The 17,428-nt window shown below is 48.7% G+C and overlaps 1 protein-coding gene across 2 annotated transcripts in view; it reads right to left on the bottom strand.

The window, feature by feature from the left end:
* The window catches only part of LOC144953095 (cAMP-dependent protein kinase catalytic subunit alpha-like), a 98,750-nt gene that overhangs the window by 9,428 nt on the left and 71,894 nt on the right, over positions 1–17,428 (bottom strand). For both annotated transcript variants that reach the window (XM_078883636.1, XM_078883628.1), the window contains exons 2-5: positions 5,245–5,306; positions 3,799–3,927; positions 2,993–3,091; positions 2,336–2,418 (exon numbers count right to left, since the gene is read on the bottom strand). In XM_078883636.1, the coding sequence (XP_078739762.1) occupies positions 2,336–2,418; positions 2,993–3,091; positions 3,799–3,927; positions 5,245–5,306 (373 nt within the window). The remainder of the gene's footprint in view (positions 1–2,335; positions 2,419–2,992; positions 3,092–3,798; positions 3,928–5,244; positions 5,307–17,428) is intronic.

The raw sequence follows: 17,428 nt of genomic DNA on the forward strand, positions 1-17,428 counted from the left end.
AAACAAACATCGATCACGCCTCACAGATGACAGCTTGCAAGCCTGTGTGAAAATGAAGGTGACGTCTTACAGCCCTGATGTGCAGACACTGTGCACTGAGGTTCAGGAGCAAAAATCCCATTAACCAGGTAATTTAGCTATTAATTTGCAAAAATATATTTTACATTGTTAAGTGAAAAAGTCCTTTTTTTATTCAGATTGACAGCTGACTGCACGATCCTGTATATAGCAATAAGGTAAGAAACAATATATGCAGTGTTATATTTGTTTTAATAGTTGCAATGGTTTTGCGGCTCCCAGTTTATTTTTTCCTTCGGAAACGGGTCCAAGTGGCTCTTTATGTCTTAAAGGTTGCAGACCCCTGACCTAGGGGAAGGCCTGGGACCAGTTAAAATATTCGCCACTGTCATCGTCTGTGATCGGGTTCATGGCGCAGTGTGGACGATCGCTCCTCACGACAAGTCTCCCCCTCGTAAAGCCTGAATAGTTGGGCAAGCGCTGTTAAGCGAGCACTCTTATGAAGGCCGGCATGGTGCACGAGAGGGTGGTGGTGTGGCCAATACCACGTCCGGCCGCTTTTGTCTCCCGAGTCGCCATTGTGGCGAGATGTTATCTACCTCGCCTGGTATACAGAAAGGTGTGGGTTCGATCCCGACCCTGACAATCTGTATATATGGAGTTTGCGGTGTGTCCCTCCGCGTGGTGGCATGAATCTTTCCTCCAGGTCCTCCGGTTTTTTCCCCCTCCACATTTAGAATGAATGTCACGGCGTTTAGAGTTTTTGGCTGCTGGTATAAATTCCCACGTGATCATGATGATGATATAACAGAGGTCGCAACCGGGTACCCGATACCCGTACCCTACCCGATACCCGTACCCGGCTGGGTACGGGTACGGGTACCCGTTTGCGACCCTGGTGCGGCCGGGTACGGGTACGGGTAGGCCGTGAGTCACTGCTGAGTAACCGTTTGTCACTCATTTCCCAACGTCTTGTCTCTTCTCACAATTCAAGTTCCTAGAATCAACCCACCCGCGCCTGCAACATGGCTTCATCCCAGAGGTCGCAATCAGGTACCCGATACCCGTACCCTACCCGTACCCGGCTGGGTACGGCCGGGTATGGGTACGGGTACCCGTTTGCGACCCTGGTGCGGCCGGGTACGGGTACAGATAAGGAATCAAAACCCGTTTGCGACCTCTGTGATATAAGCAACTTCCTTGAGCTAAAGTAGCGAGTTGTATATTCTGACCATTCTGATTCTGGCCCATCGGGGGTGGTCATATAGGGTTTTGTGTGAATCCTATAAAGCCAGAGAGACCGCCCATATTAAAACTCGCCTCGACCCGCTCGCCTGCTGAACTGCCGCCACTGCTGCCAAACTCAGCTTCGTCCTGACTCATAAAACCAAACGTTTTGGAGCAACCTTGGTTTTGTTTCCTCCCTCAAACATCGTAAATCTTCCTTCCAAAGAACTATTCTGTTGCAGAAGATTTGTGCTGGACACGGCGGCCACATCGCCGCAACTTTGGTCCTTAGCCATGCAGCATCGGTAGTTCAATGTAAATGTGGCCATTTTATTGAAGGGACGACTGCTGTTGATGCCGTGTGCGGTGTTTTCTTGTTGGTGTGGTCTGGGACAGTTTTTGTTGTTGTCGTTTTTGCTGCCTTGCCCAAGATTGATAAATCAAACTTTTAAATACATGTTTTATCTATCTATTTAGTTATAGTGAATTGCTTTACCGTTTCTCTATTTTGCACTACTGTTGTATTGTTGTATTTGGTTGCCGTTGTATAATTTTGCTGACCATCTGTTCAATAAGTAATATTTAAAAATACTTTTTTTTAAACACGCTTTAATGAAATGTACCGTACTCGTAATGGCAAAACTCCACGACTCCAGGAAGTGGCCCCGAAGCTTGTCATAACGTAAGGGGGCCGTGGTGATTTACAGCCAACGTCAGTTGAGCGTGGACAATTAGACCCAAGCCGAAACATAACATATAAAAAAGATAGTTTAACATTTTTATTATGAATTTTAATGATAGAATATAGTATTGTCATCAGTATGACATAAGTATACCAAGTTTGCAGTCGATAGCACATTGGGAAGTGGGTTAAAATTGAGTTACACGATTTGGGGATACAACAACAACAGAATGAGTTAAATAAAAGCGTGTAAAAAGAGCTTCATATCTCATCGGATTCCTCCCCCTCCCCCCTCCTCTTCCCCCCTCCTCCTACCCCCTCCTTCGTCTTCCTCCCTCCCCCCTCCTCTCCCAGTCTAAACAAAGATTCTGATTCGAAAGGCCGAGCCACCGCACGCACGGTGGTTACCTGAAGCGTCCGATCCTCCGCAGGTGGGAGAACATCTCTCCCCCGGGCACGTACTCCAGCACCATGTACAGGTTAGAGTTGTCCTGCACAAGACAAAGAACAAAGATTCCCCCGTATAGCCTCGACGGTCCCCTGGGGGCAAGTGTTGTTAACGAGCACCAATCAAGGCCGGAGCGACGCACGACGGGGTGGTGTGGCCAGCACCACTCCCCCCCGACGGACTTTGTCTACCCAGCGCCGATGTTTGCCGATGTTTACGCAGCATAGCAGGCACTTAATTGAGGCTGAGTCAACCTAGGTGAGGCCCAGCACCGGTCCAGATGATCGTCATCGGCGGTATTGACGGTGAGCTGGAATCGAACTCAGGTGGCAGGTTTCTCAGTGAAGCACTAGTCCGCTCCCCCCCCCAAAAAGACAAACATCCCCAGTATAGCCTTTAACAGACTGTTGGGGTAAGAGCTGTTGACGAGCGGCACCTATGAAGGCCGGCAAAGGCACACGATGGGGGTGGTGTGACCAGCGCCACGCACCCGACCGCAAATTTGTCTCCCAAGTGATGATGCTTACGCAGCGTAGCAGGTCGTCATCATTTGAAGCCGAGTCAACCAGGACTAGGTGAGGGATGGGACGAGGAAAGGACGGTACGGGACGCGCTACCTTGAAGCTGTACTCGAGGCTGACGAGGAAGGGGAAGCTAATGGCCTGGAGGATCCGCTTTTCGTTGAGTGTGTGCTCCACCTGTTTTAACTTCACCACCTGCAAAGAGACAAAGTTCCCATCGTTTGCCAGGTATCTTCGCATGTTCTTGGGAGGGGGGGGGGGGGTACCGAAGGTGGACGCGCCAAAAACTGGAGGAGTGGGGCAACATTTATGGGATTCAGTGCAGAATTGGATTTTTTTTTATACCGGTGGAATCCGATGAGCTGTAATTATTATTTTATTATTTCCCTTCTACGTGACTTTACCGAAAGAACCAAAAAGCTGTAAAGCTCTTTATATGTCCAGTAGGGGCGGGTCAGAAAGTTACAACAACATACAATACGAAAAGGCGATAGGAGTGCAAAGTAAGCGATTCAATCAATTGCAACGACGACGAAAAATCGACGTTCATTTTATCTGGTATGCCACCACCAGAGGTCGCAAACGGGTTTTGATTCCTTACCCGTACCCGGCCAGGTATGGGTACCCGTACGCTACCCATACTCGTACCCTACCCGAAATGAGTGACAAACGGTTACTCACCGGTGACTCACGGCCTACCCATACCCGTACCCGGCCGCACCAGGGTCCCAAACGGGTACCCGTACCCGTACCCGGCCGGGTACGGGTAGCCAGGTATCGGGTAGAGTACGGGTATCGGGTACCCGGTTGCGACCTCTGGCCACCACTGAGCTGTGAGCTTCTGTTTCAGAAGCTCACAGCTCCCCACCACTTCGTTGAGCTATCGACAGCGCTGCGGGCACCTTCTGCTTGTCGAGGATCTTCATGGCGAAGTATCGGTCCGTCGCCTTGTGCTTGACGAGCATGACTCGCCCGAACGAGCCCGTTCCCAGCGTCTTCATCCGCTCAAAGTCGTCCAGGCACGATGTGTTCTGCGTGCGCCGAAGACAGCGGACACCCCCGGCAAAAACTTTAGTCGACCGTTGGGGGCGAGCGCTGTTGTAAGCGAGCGCTCGATCAAGGCCGGCACGGCGCACGAGAGTGGGGGGGGTGGGTGGGGGTCGGCCAGCACCACCCCATGCGCTGATGTTTACTCGTACTCGTTTCAGGCATGCACAGACGCATGCACGCTTACAAGCGCTCACAGGCAAAGACAAAGATCCCCCGTATAGCCTTAACAGACTGTAGGGGCAAGTGCTGTTAGCGAGCACCTATGAAGGCCGCAACGGTAGACGAACAAGGGGGTGGGTGGCCAGCACCACGCCCGACCGCCTTGGTCTCCCCAGTGGTGATGTATACACACCGCACCAGGTACTCATTTCAGGCTGAGTCGACCTAGGGGAGGCCCAGGACCGGTTCAGATAATCGTCACTGGGTGTTGGCTGTGAGCGGGAATCGAACCCGGGTCGCTAGGTTCATAGCGCAGCACGCTAACCGCTACACTACCGCTCCCCACACGCGCACACACTCACTTTCACACACATACAACAAAGATCCCCCGATTAGCCTCAACAGACCTTTGGGGCGAGCGCTGTTATAAAGAACACTTTATGAAGGCCGGCACGCCGCACAAAGTAGGGGGTGGGTTGGCCAGCACCACCCCATGCACTGATGTTTACTCATACTCGTTTGAGGCACACACAGACGCGTGCACGCGCACACACACACTCACTTTCACACACACACACACCAAAGATCCCCCGTATAGTTGTCCCAAGTCCAACCACACAGCGCTAGCGTGAATTCAAACTGCAAAATTGAGCGAATTCTGGGTAGAATCAGAATCTGTATTTATCCTGGACAAATCCGCGGCTCTTTCATCGCGGACGTTCTAGTAGTAACACCACACAAAGACAAAAGACACGCAACAACAACAACAACCGCCATTTGCCACTAAGTGGCGGTGACGTCGCCACGACGCTTGTGCCAGGCCAAGTGCACCTTGAGGCCACGTGAGGTGTCGAACGCCCGCTGGCAGGAGGTCACGGGGCAGACCCAGGTGCCACGGGTCGACTGACCGAGATGACTGAGATGACTGGCTGATGCACCACCTGTGCCCCCTACTGTACCAACTTGCTTTAGCCACCCGGCGCTCCGCTCGTTGTTGTGAGCGTCGCTCCTCCGCCCTCCGTTGTTGTTCGGAGGGCAACTGCCTCCAACTACCCATTAGCGTCCTTCACGAGCCTCCTCCACAGAGGCCGATCTTGACACGCACACGCACACACACGCGCACGTGTCGCTCCTCCCACCTGTTGGGGGTTTTCCCATTTCTTCAGGAAGTCTTCCTTGGCTTTGGCCAAAAACTCCTTCACTGCAAAAATACACAAGGCGGCAACGGCAGGGGAGGGAGGGGAGGGGGGGGCATGATAACAGCAACAACGACGACGACGACGGGAGCGCCGCGCGCGTCGGCGCGACGAACTCTCTCCCCAACGGCGAAAATCCAGGGCGGAAGCGGCTTTGTTACGGCGGCGCTGGCTACGGCGGGCAGCATGCTGCAACATGCATCGTAGCTGCGTGACAAGAGCAGTTCAAACTATTGTAAACTGTAGATATTGACATTCCATGGTTCTTTCGGTAAAGTCACGTAGATAGAAAAAAGAACAATAAAATTACATTGAATTTGTATAACCAGGTAAGGCCCACTGAGCTATGTTAGCTGCTTTTTTTTTACAAGCGACCTGGCCATCACAAATGACAGGTCAGCGAAGCGGGCTTATCATCATCATCATCGTGTGGACATTTATAACAGGAGCCAAATAACGTGACGTTGATTCTAAATGTGGAGGGGAAAAAACTGGAGGACCCCCGAGAAAAATCCACGCGACCACGGGGAGAGATGAGAGAGACACCGCAAACTCCAAATATACAGCAGGTGTCAGGGTCGGGATCGAACCCACGACCTCCTGTATACCAGGCGAGGTAGTTAACGTCTCCTTGCCATCTTGGCGCCCCACTGTGATCGCGGGATGCTTTGGATGTCATGTGCCAGCCGAGTAGCTCCCTCGACAAAGAGCTTCGTGGCCCGAAGGGCTTTCGTCGGGAAATAAACTGCTGATGAAACTTCTGAACTCCTGATGCAAAATTGCGTTGGCAGAAGTCAAACCTGGATTTTAACCAGAGAGTTTTTAGCACTGTGCGTGCCTGAATTTAAAAGGGTATTTTTTTTCACGTCATAAAATAAATTGGTTCGAAGTGGAAGGAGTCTTTTTTTTAATAAATCTCATGAATCGTGACAATTAACGACTAAAATGTAAAGCTCTCTGTATAGAAGCAACTCAAGCCTCATTAAGGACGCAATTCATGCCCTCCCCATTGTTGTTTACTTATGAATCATCACAATTCAAAGAACCGATCAATTTCATGTCTCATTTTTGGCGGCTGCGGCTGTAGGTTTAACGACACGTTCCTATTTACGCGATCTCACCCAAAACACCTCTATTATGTATCATATTGGTTGCGAAAGCCTACTACTTCTACTACGCGTTAAACCGTCTCATTTTTGTCATCCGTTTCTTATGTTCTCTTTCACCTGCTCCATGAGCCCTATAGGTACAAATCCGCACATGTGGTTTGCCAGAATCGTAGATAACCAATGCTTACACATAACCTTCGATGTAATGCACCTCCAGCGTAAGAAAAGTATTTTTACTTGATGAATAATTCACGTAATCACAATCGTCTTCTGTGCGTAAGCTCTCATAGCAACAAGCCATTTAGAACCAGCAGCCCCCGTTTCACACTAGGAGAGGTTTGTGATCCAACTTCCTATGTTAAGTTGGAGGTACGGTCTTGTCCTCCTACAACGCGGTGGGGTTAGTCGCGTTCCTGAAGAACACTGAGTTATGGAAAAATCGCATTATAATATCATATCGGGGGTAAAGCAACAGTCCGCGATGATACGTGAAACGCGTAACGCAGGGCCCGAACAAAGACTGAGACACGTTCTAGATTTGAAGTTTTCGTGACTGCAAGGATTCATACTCTTTGGTTTTTTCGGTAAAGTCACGTAGGCAAAAAATTTAAATAAATTAAATCACGACGTTTCGGGCGCAACACCCCACCTGAAGGACGCTTGTTTTGCGCCCGAAACGTCGTGATTTAATTTATTTAAATTTTTTACCTACGTGACTTTACCGAAAAAACCGAAGAGTACTGAGACACGTGGTGGGTAGCATCTAGAAGCGTCCAGCAGCATCCCAATATGCCTTGAATGAAGCTACACCGAGGCAGCCGTAACAACCGCTTATTCCTACTCGCGAGACGTAGTTCCGTCCGCTCAATCGCGTTATATCCAGTTCGCATCCGCGTGAAAAAAAGAAATGCGTTCCCTAATACATTCATCGCGTTCTATCCAATTCGCGCTATGAGAACATCACGCGGCGTTACAGGAGAACGGACTATGCCTGGCCAATTGCTGTCACTGTTGTAGTCAAGTTTAATGTCATCTGCTTGACACTGGGTGGCGTCATTGAGTTTTGAGACCATCTTGCTTGCACATCGATCACCTTACACTAACACGGGAATTGAATATATTCTTCCCTGACTTACTGATAGAAAAACAACCTATTGTCAATAAAATCTCTGCTCTGAAAAAAGACCAGTACATCGGCGAACCCGATGTACTGGTACGTGTCTTGTAATGGCGGTCTTCAACCTGGGCCGATAATTGGGACGTCTGTATGTACGTACGTTGAATTTCTTTTGCACCTTACGGAGCCAACCATGCTAATCGGAGGTGCAGTGTTGAGTCTATGGAAAGGTTTCAGCCTATGGGCAGTGTTGTGTCTATGGGCAGTATGTATGTTGAACTTCTTTCGCACCGTATGTAGCCAAGCGTGCTAATTGGAGGTGCAGTGTTGAGTCTATGGGCAGTATTGAGTCTATGGGTAGTGTTAGTCTGGGCAGTGTGTATGTACGTTGAACTTCTTTTGCACCGTACGTAGCCAACCGTGCTAATCGGAGGTGAGCGATGGACTCGCAAGACGTGACCATTGGAAAGCTGAGAAGGCGCACAAAGTTGTTCTCTGTACTCCCCCGCTCGCCCACTGCCTCAACCAACAGGCCTTCCCCAGGTCATCCCAGGTCACCACAGGTCATCCCAGGTCACCCCAGGTCACGCCAGGTCATCCCTGGTCACCCCAGTTCATTCAAGGCCACCACAGGTCATTCTAGGACACTCCAGGTCACCCCAGGCCACTCCCCCCCCACCCGTTACCGTTACACAGTTTCACATTCTATGCCCGTTCCGTCAGCCGTCACAGATGCAGGGTGACGGCAAGCGAATGGTACGAGGGCCGGGTGCGATTGGTTCACCAGGGGGGAAGTCAGGCGGTCGGTCGTCAGCCTCCGTTTATAACAACCAACGGGTTCCTGAATGTTGCCGAGCAAAAAACAAACAAACTCAGACGAGCGACGGGCCGGGGGGGGCGGTGGTTTTAAGAGTGTGGTGCTCTCTCATTTCATCTCAACACCAACGTCGTCATTCTCCCCAAACCCCTTTTGGCAACTTAAAAAAAAAGTTGTTGCAGCGATTGCAAAAAAAAACATGCCAGAGTCGAGTCGCTGATGCCGTTGCAGGCAGCGAGGGGAGCGATAACGGCGATAACGGCGTGTCCGTACAGGGCGCACCGTCCATTATTTACGAACCGGAATCAACGACGGCGGATTTGAGGCAAGGTCGTCGTGCACGCTTTGTAGTGCGACGATTTTTATCGTACGGGAATCGTCCCCCCCCCCCCTCATCTCTCTCTCGACCTCCGCATTTCCACCACTGGTACCGGGTTCGAGGAGCAGCAGCAGCAGCGGCGGCGGTGATGCACGTTGCGGCGTCGAGACCTGAGAAGAGCCCCCCCCTACTCCACGCCCGGGGCGTTAACGAACGTCTCGCGTTTGTGCGACTGTTCGCAACGCTCCCCGGAGTGAAACACGAATCGCCGTCCGCGATTCTTGATCGCTCAAAAAGGATTTTCTGGCTTTCACTCGGCAGCAAAAAAAAAACCCCACGTGTGTCATCCGTCAATAAGAAGCATGAACACATAATGAGAATAGCTTTTTACCCTTTCTGGCACTGAAACAGGAGTTGCTTCAAGATGGTCAAACACCAAATAGAAACCTTTTGCAAAGGAATCGAGTGCTGCATTAACAACACAGAGTACTTGTGGTGAACATGCAAACAAACATGCTCTGATAATATTGTATGCATTGTCGTTTAAACTGATTGGCCTCCATCAGAGGACAGCCTTCTTGGTGGCCTTGTCTCCACCGGCGTTAGACCAGAAACACCAAAGGAAAACAGTATAAAGGGCAAATGAACGAATCAAAGCGTTAATAGCCTGGATTGAGCAGTTATATCATGGGATATCTCTTTGCCAGTATCAAAATGATGAAAACATAACAATAGGCTTTCGCCTTTCTGGCATATAAAACAAGAGGGTTCATATTCTTAGGTTTTTTCGGTAAAGTCACGTAGGTAAAACATTAAAATTAATAAAAGTAAAATAAAATAAAAATCACGACGTTTCGGAGGCAACACAAGCTTCCGTCTTCAGGTGGAACCGTTACAGCCACGACAGCTGTATCAAGTAAATGAGAGATTGCAGGAGCTACCACTCCGTTTATATAATGGTTGGAGAGGGGGGGGGAAGCGGCAAGTACAGCACACTTTTTATTCATATGGTAAGGTGAGGCTTAAGAGGGTGAGCCTTTGTTATGGAGAGGTACGGTTTGTGACTCAACCTGTGACAAAGAGAAAACAACTGAACATGGTAAACCTGTAATAGTTGTCTGTCAAATAAGATTGGCCAAATAAGTGTAGTTAAATCTTTTTTGCATGGTTAATCACATCTTTCCAATGATTACTCAGTGATCACTCAAAACAAGAGGGGTTTTCAGATGTTTAAACACCACGTAGATACCTATTGGAAGGCATCAAGTCTCCATTAACTAAAAAATTATAACGTGAAAAATGAGAATAGGTTATTACCATTTCTGTTCACCTTCTGGCACTCTCTGGTCTACTGATATCAGTGGTGAGAGGAGGCCATGAAGAAGGCTGCAGCTCTGGTGGAGGCCAATCAGTTTCAAAGACAATGCGTGTATTATTGTCAGAGCACGTTGGTTATCATGTTCACCACAAGTACGTGTGGTTGATGCAGTACTCGATTCCTTTGCAAAAGGTATCTATTTGGCATTTGAACATATTAACACCTATATTTTTGGTTCTTTCGGTAAAGTCATGTAGAAGGGAAATAAAAAAATAAAAACATAATAAAAAAATAACAATTCTCACGACGTTTCGATTGCAACACAAGCAATCATCATCAAGTGTGAAACCCACAGCAAGAATTTTTTTTTTATTTTCTTGCTGTGGTTTTCACACCTGATGATGATTGCTTGTGTTGCAATCGAAACGTCGTGAGAATTTTATTGTTTTATTTTTATTATTTTCCTTCTACGTGACTTTACCGAAAGAACCAAGAATATGAATCCCTGCAGTCACGAAAGCTTTAAATCGAATTCTTAACACCTGTTTTGATTGTTCTAAAGGATAAAGCCTATGCTTATTTTTCATACTTTGATACTGGAAAAGGTCCCAAAAGTGTAACTTGTTATCCTTCAATTATGGACGATACCCCAAGTGTTGAAACCTGAACTTTTTTCGCACTTGTACGTAGCCTAACCATGCTGAACCACTAACCACCGGACGTCTCGCGTACGTTGAAAATCTTCAGGAGCCCCCAGAATCATCGTTTGTGGTGCTATTACTGCAGAACAGGGCTTCGATTTTAGCTTTTTTTTGTTTGTGCGAAACTGAGACCGCGTTATTTTCAAGCGTAATATGAACTGCGAGCAAGTGTAACAATGTCCCCCCCCATCCTCCGCTCCCCCCTGCCCACAGACTCAACACTGCCCATAGACTCAACACTGCCCGTAGACTCAACACTGCCCACAGACTCAACGCTGCCCATAGACTCAACGCTGCCCGTAGACTCAACACTGCCCATAGACTCAACGCTGCCCGTAGACTCAACACTGCCCACAGACTCAACGCTGCCCATAGACTCAACGCTGCCCGTAGACTCAACACTGCCCACAGACTCAACGCTGCACCTCTAACTAGCACGGGGGAGGGGGGAGGCCCGGGAGTGGAGGGGGGACTTCATCCAGCAATGAATTTGAGAAAAAAAAGGGGGGGGGGGGGGCTGTGTGAATGTTCGTCTCCTGAAGCTGTAGGAGGCGATGACTACACAGCTCCCTGCGTTGTGTTTCTGGGGTTATAATAATAAAAATGTACAGGATGTTTCAAAAAGATGGACCCAATTTCAGAGCAGTATACTTGACGATGGCAACATGTTACAATTACACAAAAAGTTACAAACGGTTGAATGAGTGATCAAGTTTTACTAACCATTTTATAAATGCTCTGTGCCCTCCACCTGCTGTATGGACAACATCGAGACGATAGTTGAATTCGTCCCAAACGCCTCTCAAAGTGTCTTCTTCAACTGAAGTCACCGCTGCCTTGATTCTGTTTTTGAGGTTATCCAGATTAGTCGCTAATGGTGGCACAAAAACACGGTCTTTTGTGCCACCATGCTCTTTGACATTGGCGGATCAGTGCCAAAACGCCGTTGAAACGCACGCTGCACCGCAATAACGGATTCAGTCTTGCTGAACTGCAGAACGCAAAACGCCTTGTGTTGCGGGGTCACCGTCTTGCGAATGACTGAGGCTAGGGGCTGTTTGTGCGCTGGGAGAGGCATTTAGCGGTAAACATTTGAAACTCTATCCCCCGCCCTTTCAAGTGGTAAGAGTTTCATTCATGGGCGGTTCATGGTTGCAGAGATATATCGATTTCAAATCGGGTCCGTATTTTTCAAACGCCCTGTATAAAGCGCCCTGAAACAATTGTTCTCAGGGCGCTTCGTCCGATGCGGCGTCTCCTCGTCATTTCACAAAACTTGGCGATCCGTGAATTTTTAAAATCTAATCCGCGAATCGCATCTGGAACTCTACGCGACCGCACCGAGAGAGAGAAAGTGATGAGATAAAGTGCGGTGAGGGTACAGGAGAAAGAGAGTGTGCGGTGAGGGTACAGGAGTGATGGGGTGTGTGGTGAGGGTACAGGAGAGAGAGGGTGTGTGGTGAGGGTGAGGGTACAGGAGAGAGAGGGTGTGTGGTGAGGGTACAGGAGTGAGGCAGTGTGTGGTGAGGGTGAGGGTACAGGAGTGAGGCAGTGTGTGGTGAGGGTGAGGGTACGGGAGTGAGGGTGTGTGGTGAGGGTGAGGGTACAGGAGTGAGGGGGTGTGTGGTGAGGGTACAAGAGTGAGGGGGTGTGTGGTGAGGGTACAGGAGTGAGGGGGGGGGGTGTGTGGTGAGGGTATGGGGGAGAGGGGGTGTGTGGTGAGGGTAGAGATAGTTTTTTTTCTACTTTACTACTGAGATAGTCTTGCCTCTGGGTATATGCCTGCCCCAAACCAGCAAGTGAACCGAGACTCTCACAAGGAGGCACTGATGGAGAATCCAAACAACACGCCGGGTACTAAATCACTTTGACCCTCGCCCCACACGCGCATCGCGAACTTCAACGTTTAATGTGCAATTTTTATCTTGAGGGCCTACTACGGTGTGTGTTGTTGTCTTGATGTGGCCTGGGACTGTTGTTGTTGTTGTTGTTGTTTTTGCTGCCTTGCCCCAAGCTTGCATTTAGTGTTGAAAAATCGGCAGGAATTGAAATACTTCTGCGATTTTGTACCTACATCTTTTATTTATTTGCGATTTGCTTACCTTTCCCATACAGTAGAACCCCTCTTAATTTCCACCCTTGTTAACGACTAATCGCTTGACCCAATGTATTCGCTTATCGATCATTCCCCTCTTAACGACGGGCTGTTGTAGGTACAATAAATAGCAATTAATGCATTGCTTAACCACGTTTCTTTTAATAGTATGTGGTTATTATTTTGTTAGTATCTTTATGCATTAATATCCATTGTTCAAATATTATAAACTACGTTCTTCTTCGGGTGAAAAAGGGCAAGACTTTATTTCCTATACCCGCTAAACGACCAAATCGCTTAACGACTGGTTTCGTGGAAACCAATTACCGTCATTAAGAGGGCTTCTCTAGTACTTTGCACTCCTATCGGTTGTTGTATTGTATTGCTGTTGCATTGTTGTTGCATTGTATTGTTGCTGTATTGTATTGTTGTTGCATTGTATTGTCGTTGCAACAACTTTCTCCGACCCCGTGTCCCGACTGGACCGCCAGTGAAAAAGATCTTCCCAGTCTCAAATCAAGATTCCGATTTCTGATCATTCCAAAACTATCGGTTCCGCAATCTCCAATCTGCACCCCGCCCCCCCCTGCCCACCCCCTGCTTTCTCCAATCTGCAGCCCCCCCCCCCCACCCCCCCCCCCCGGAAATCCGGCACACGTTTTCCCTTATCGGTCAAACGTGCACTCGCCGTCCCGTCGGCCCATGGGGAAAGCCGTGGTGGTGGAGGTCACCGGCCCAGAAAAAAACGAAACAAAAGGGGCTACACTGTGAAAACTTGACGTGGCCACTCCACAGATCGGTACGCTCCAGAGGGGAGGAGCGCACGCACTCGCGAGAGCAATGGAGCGATTTTTCTTTCTTCCACACAGCGAGATGGAGGTCACGACATCGCTAGGTCTCGATTTAAAGCTTTCGTGACTGCAGGGATTCATCTTCTTGGTTCTTTCGGTAAAGTCACGTAAAAGGAAAATAATAAAATAATAAAAATAAAACATAATAAGAAGATGAATCGCTAAGAGGGTTTTTTTGGGGTTAAATATCGTGAATATAAATGTGTCGTTAAACCCGCCACCACCACCACCACCCGACACGGCCAATTAGTAAAGTTTTGTCACGTAAACGTGCAAATTCGTTCCTAGTACAGCACACCGGTTGTGTGTTGGAGAGTAAACCCACAACATTTACAATTCGATCCAACCCAAAAACCTCTATTACGGATAATATTGGTCGCGAAAGTCTACGTGTTAAATCGCTGGGTCTAATGACAAAAGTCGCGTCAAGATGTATCCTCCCCCCCTGCCCCCGCCCCCCATCCCTGACGGTCATTCAATGAATTGTCACAATTTTACTACTCAATTCAAGAATTGGGGCGCCATGATGCAATTGATGTTAACTACCTCGCCCGCTATGCCGGAGGTCGCGGGTTCGATCCCGACCCTGACGCCTGCCTTATATTTGGAGTTTGGGGTGTCTATCTCATCTCTCCCCGTGGTCGCGTGGATTTTTCTCCGGGTCCTCCGGGTTTTCCCATTGAGAATCAACGCGCTTTGGCTGCTATAAATGTCCACACGATAAGCCATTTAATTGGGCAGTCATTTGTAATAGCCAGGTCGCTGATGAGAAAGAGCTACATAGCTCACTTTCTCTCTCTCTACCTCGTGAAATAAAAATAGTTTAGCTTAGTTTAAAATAGTTTACAGTTTTAATTGATTATTTTTGTTGTGTTATATCCAACCATCTTAATTGTTATGTTCTCATGAGTTCTGCCTCGTTTATATGTTTACGTTTGCTTCGTTGGCCCTGGGGTAAAAATTGCCGTTGAAATTGTAGAAAGAATCGATTCCCGCAGGCACAATTAATTGCATTCACTGCGAGCATAAGAAAACTACGGTGCTTCAAGCAACGAACTCAACGCATCGTTGCGCGCTTGCTTGATAAGAAACCGTTGCTGCCAAGCCGTGAATCGTGAGGAACTGAGAAGGCGCAGACGATGCTTCAGCCGCTCCGATGATGTTCGTCACAACTTCTCTGGCTTGTGATACGACTCGACCGAGAGGAGACGACTTCTACTGCCACCGTTAGTCCAGCGAGAGAAGGAAAAAAAAATGCCGCTGTCGCAGCCACGAATTTTTAAGCGACGCCAACGGATGTCTCCATCGATAGCCAGGCTTTCGGGATGAGCCATCAAACAAATACGGCGCTCTAGGACGCGCTTCTGTGGCCGTCTGGAACGCTCTTCATTCCGATATTAGGAAGTCCACTGGGAGCTGTGCACTTTTACATCGTGTAGATTGAAAACTAATTTCTTTAAAACTGGCTTTTTGTTCTGGATTTGAAGCTTTCGTGACTGCAAGGATTCAAACTCTTTGGTTTTTTCGGTAAAGTCACGTAGGTAAAAAAATCTAATAAAATAAATGAAAACAACTAAATTAAATCACGACGTTTCGGGCTTAAGCCGTTGTGCTTTCGCTACGTTGTCCCCACCTGAAGGACGCTTGTGTTGCGCCCGAAACGTCGTCATTTAATTTAGTTTTCATTTCATTTATTTTATTTTTTACCTACGTGGCTTTTTGTGTTTAGTTTGTTGTCATTCCCCCCGCACCTCCGATGATCAGGGTTGGCTATGTACGGTGCGAAAGAAGTCCAACCTATATAGGTACAGGAAGCCACTGGAGATATGCACTTTGAATTAATCTAGATTGAAACTCATTTCTTTCGAATTGGCTTTTTATGTTTAGTTTGTTGTCCTTTCTCCGCACCTTCTATTAGCACGGTTCGCAATGTACGGTACGAAAGAAGTCCAACATATATAGGTACAGGAAGCCACTGGAGATATACACTTTGAATTAATCTAAATTGAAACTCATTTCTTTCGAATTGGCTTTTTATGTTTAGTTTGTTGTCCTTCCCCCGCACCGCTGATTAGTACGATTGTCTACATACGGTGCGAAAGAAGTTCAACACACACACACGCACATACACATGCTCGCCTTTAGATTGGCTCGAGGTAGGGGTGGGGGGGCAAGGGGGGGGGGAGGCGAGGGGGTAGGGGGCAGGTGGGTGGGTGGCGGTTCACACAAAGCAAAGTGAGCGGCAAGCTCGCGTGGGGTCAACAGCCTAGCTGCTGTCGCGGGTTCCGCGCGGAAGGCGCCAACTCCGGAGAGTGGAACCCGGGGGGGTGCGGGGGTGGGGGAGGCCGCTATAAAAGCGTGGGGGGGGGTTTCGCGTGGGGCGGTGCTCGCTATGTGTGTGGGGGGAGGGCTGGTGGCACCGCATACAGAGGACGGGGGGGGGGCCGTTGGAAGCTGCAGCTGCATGGGGGGGAGCGTCCGCAAGTGAAAGGAATTTCTCTGCGAATCAACGTGCAGGCGCGCCGTTCGCTTTTTTGATGTAGGGGGGGCTGGGGAGGGGGGCTAGGGGGGGGGGGGCGAGGGAGCTCGCGAGCGTTCCGTGATTTTGCGCCAATTTTAAAAGAGAAGGGGGAAAAAAACGGGAGCGGACGAATCGGTTGGAAACGTCGGTGCCAATTTTTTTGGACTCGGGAACGGACACCACCCCCCCTCCCCGCTCCCCCCCACCGCCTCCGGCAGTTTTCGAGACTCTCTCTCGCCGCGGTCCACGTCCAGCAGGTCGTTAGTGGGGAACAGCAGCTTCAAACAGCGTGGCTTCATCTATGCATATGCATGCACACGTGGTGTGTGTGTGTGCGCGCACAGCATATTACTGTATTCGCCAGCCAAAGTATATGCGTTCATATGTCGTGCGCGCGTGTGTGTGTTACGTTTTAACACGTAGGCCAAAGTCCTTTTTTTTTTACAAACGGGGTGAACTACCCATTGATATTATTTATCAATTACGACCTTGATGAACGGCTCGAATTGTACGATCAACTTGAAACTCAGGACGTAGCAGTTTGATTTAGCGTCAGTTATTGCTACATTGCTCACAATCTTGCTCCGTTACACGTCTTCATGGCGATTTGAACAAAAGTGCTCTTTCGGAGGATTTGGATCGTTCAAAATAAAGGGAATCAACTCGGAGAGCTCCGTAGCCGAGACTAGATTACTTTTTTACGTACAAAAAACTAAACCGCTCATCCGTAACCGCCGGTCGTGTTTTTAATCGTGGGCGCATCGGCTGCTGAGATGCACACACCTCGCTCGGCTCATTGAATGGAGAACCGTTGTCCGATTAGGATGCTTACATTTTGTTCAGCGTGTTGGGTCAAATGCCACCAAACCACAAACCAATACATTCTCAGGAGGCACAACGTGATAAATTCCACAGAGGTGGGGAGCGTAATAATTTAAAATGATCCCAATTCACTATCGACTACAATCGAGTTCTCGTCGATGACACAATTAGAATTATCGTTACACGGGGCTCGAATGGAATGCGCCCTGCTTCAAACGAACGCTCACAAAGAGCTCGCATCTTAGTTGGTCGAGCAGCAGGTATCCCAGCTGTGAGGCCATGAGTTCGAGTCCTGGCCATGATTCACTCGGCCCAATCATCATCACCATGTCGTGGGTGAATAAAACGAATACCACCTGGTGAGTAGGTATGCACCACTTGGCATGAAACCAACGGTGCCTGTGTTTAAAATTCACAGCAGACCGTTGCTCCCCTGCCACATTGCCGAGGATGCTCA

Source organism: Lampetra fluviatilis, chromosome 3, assembly GCF_964198595.1.
Source record: "Lampetra fluviatilis chromosome 3, kcLamFluv1.1, whole genome shotgun sequence".
Lineage (NCBI taxonomy): Eukaryota > Metazoa > Chordata > Hyperoartia > Petromyzontiformes > Petromyzontidae > Lampetra > Lampetra fluviatilis.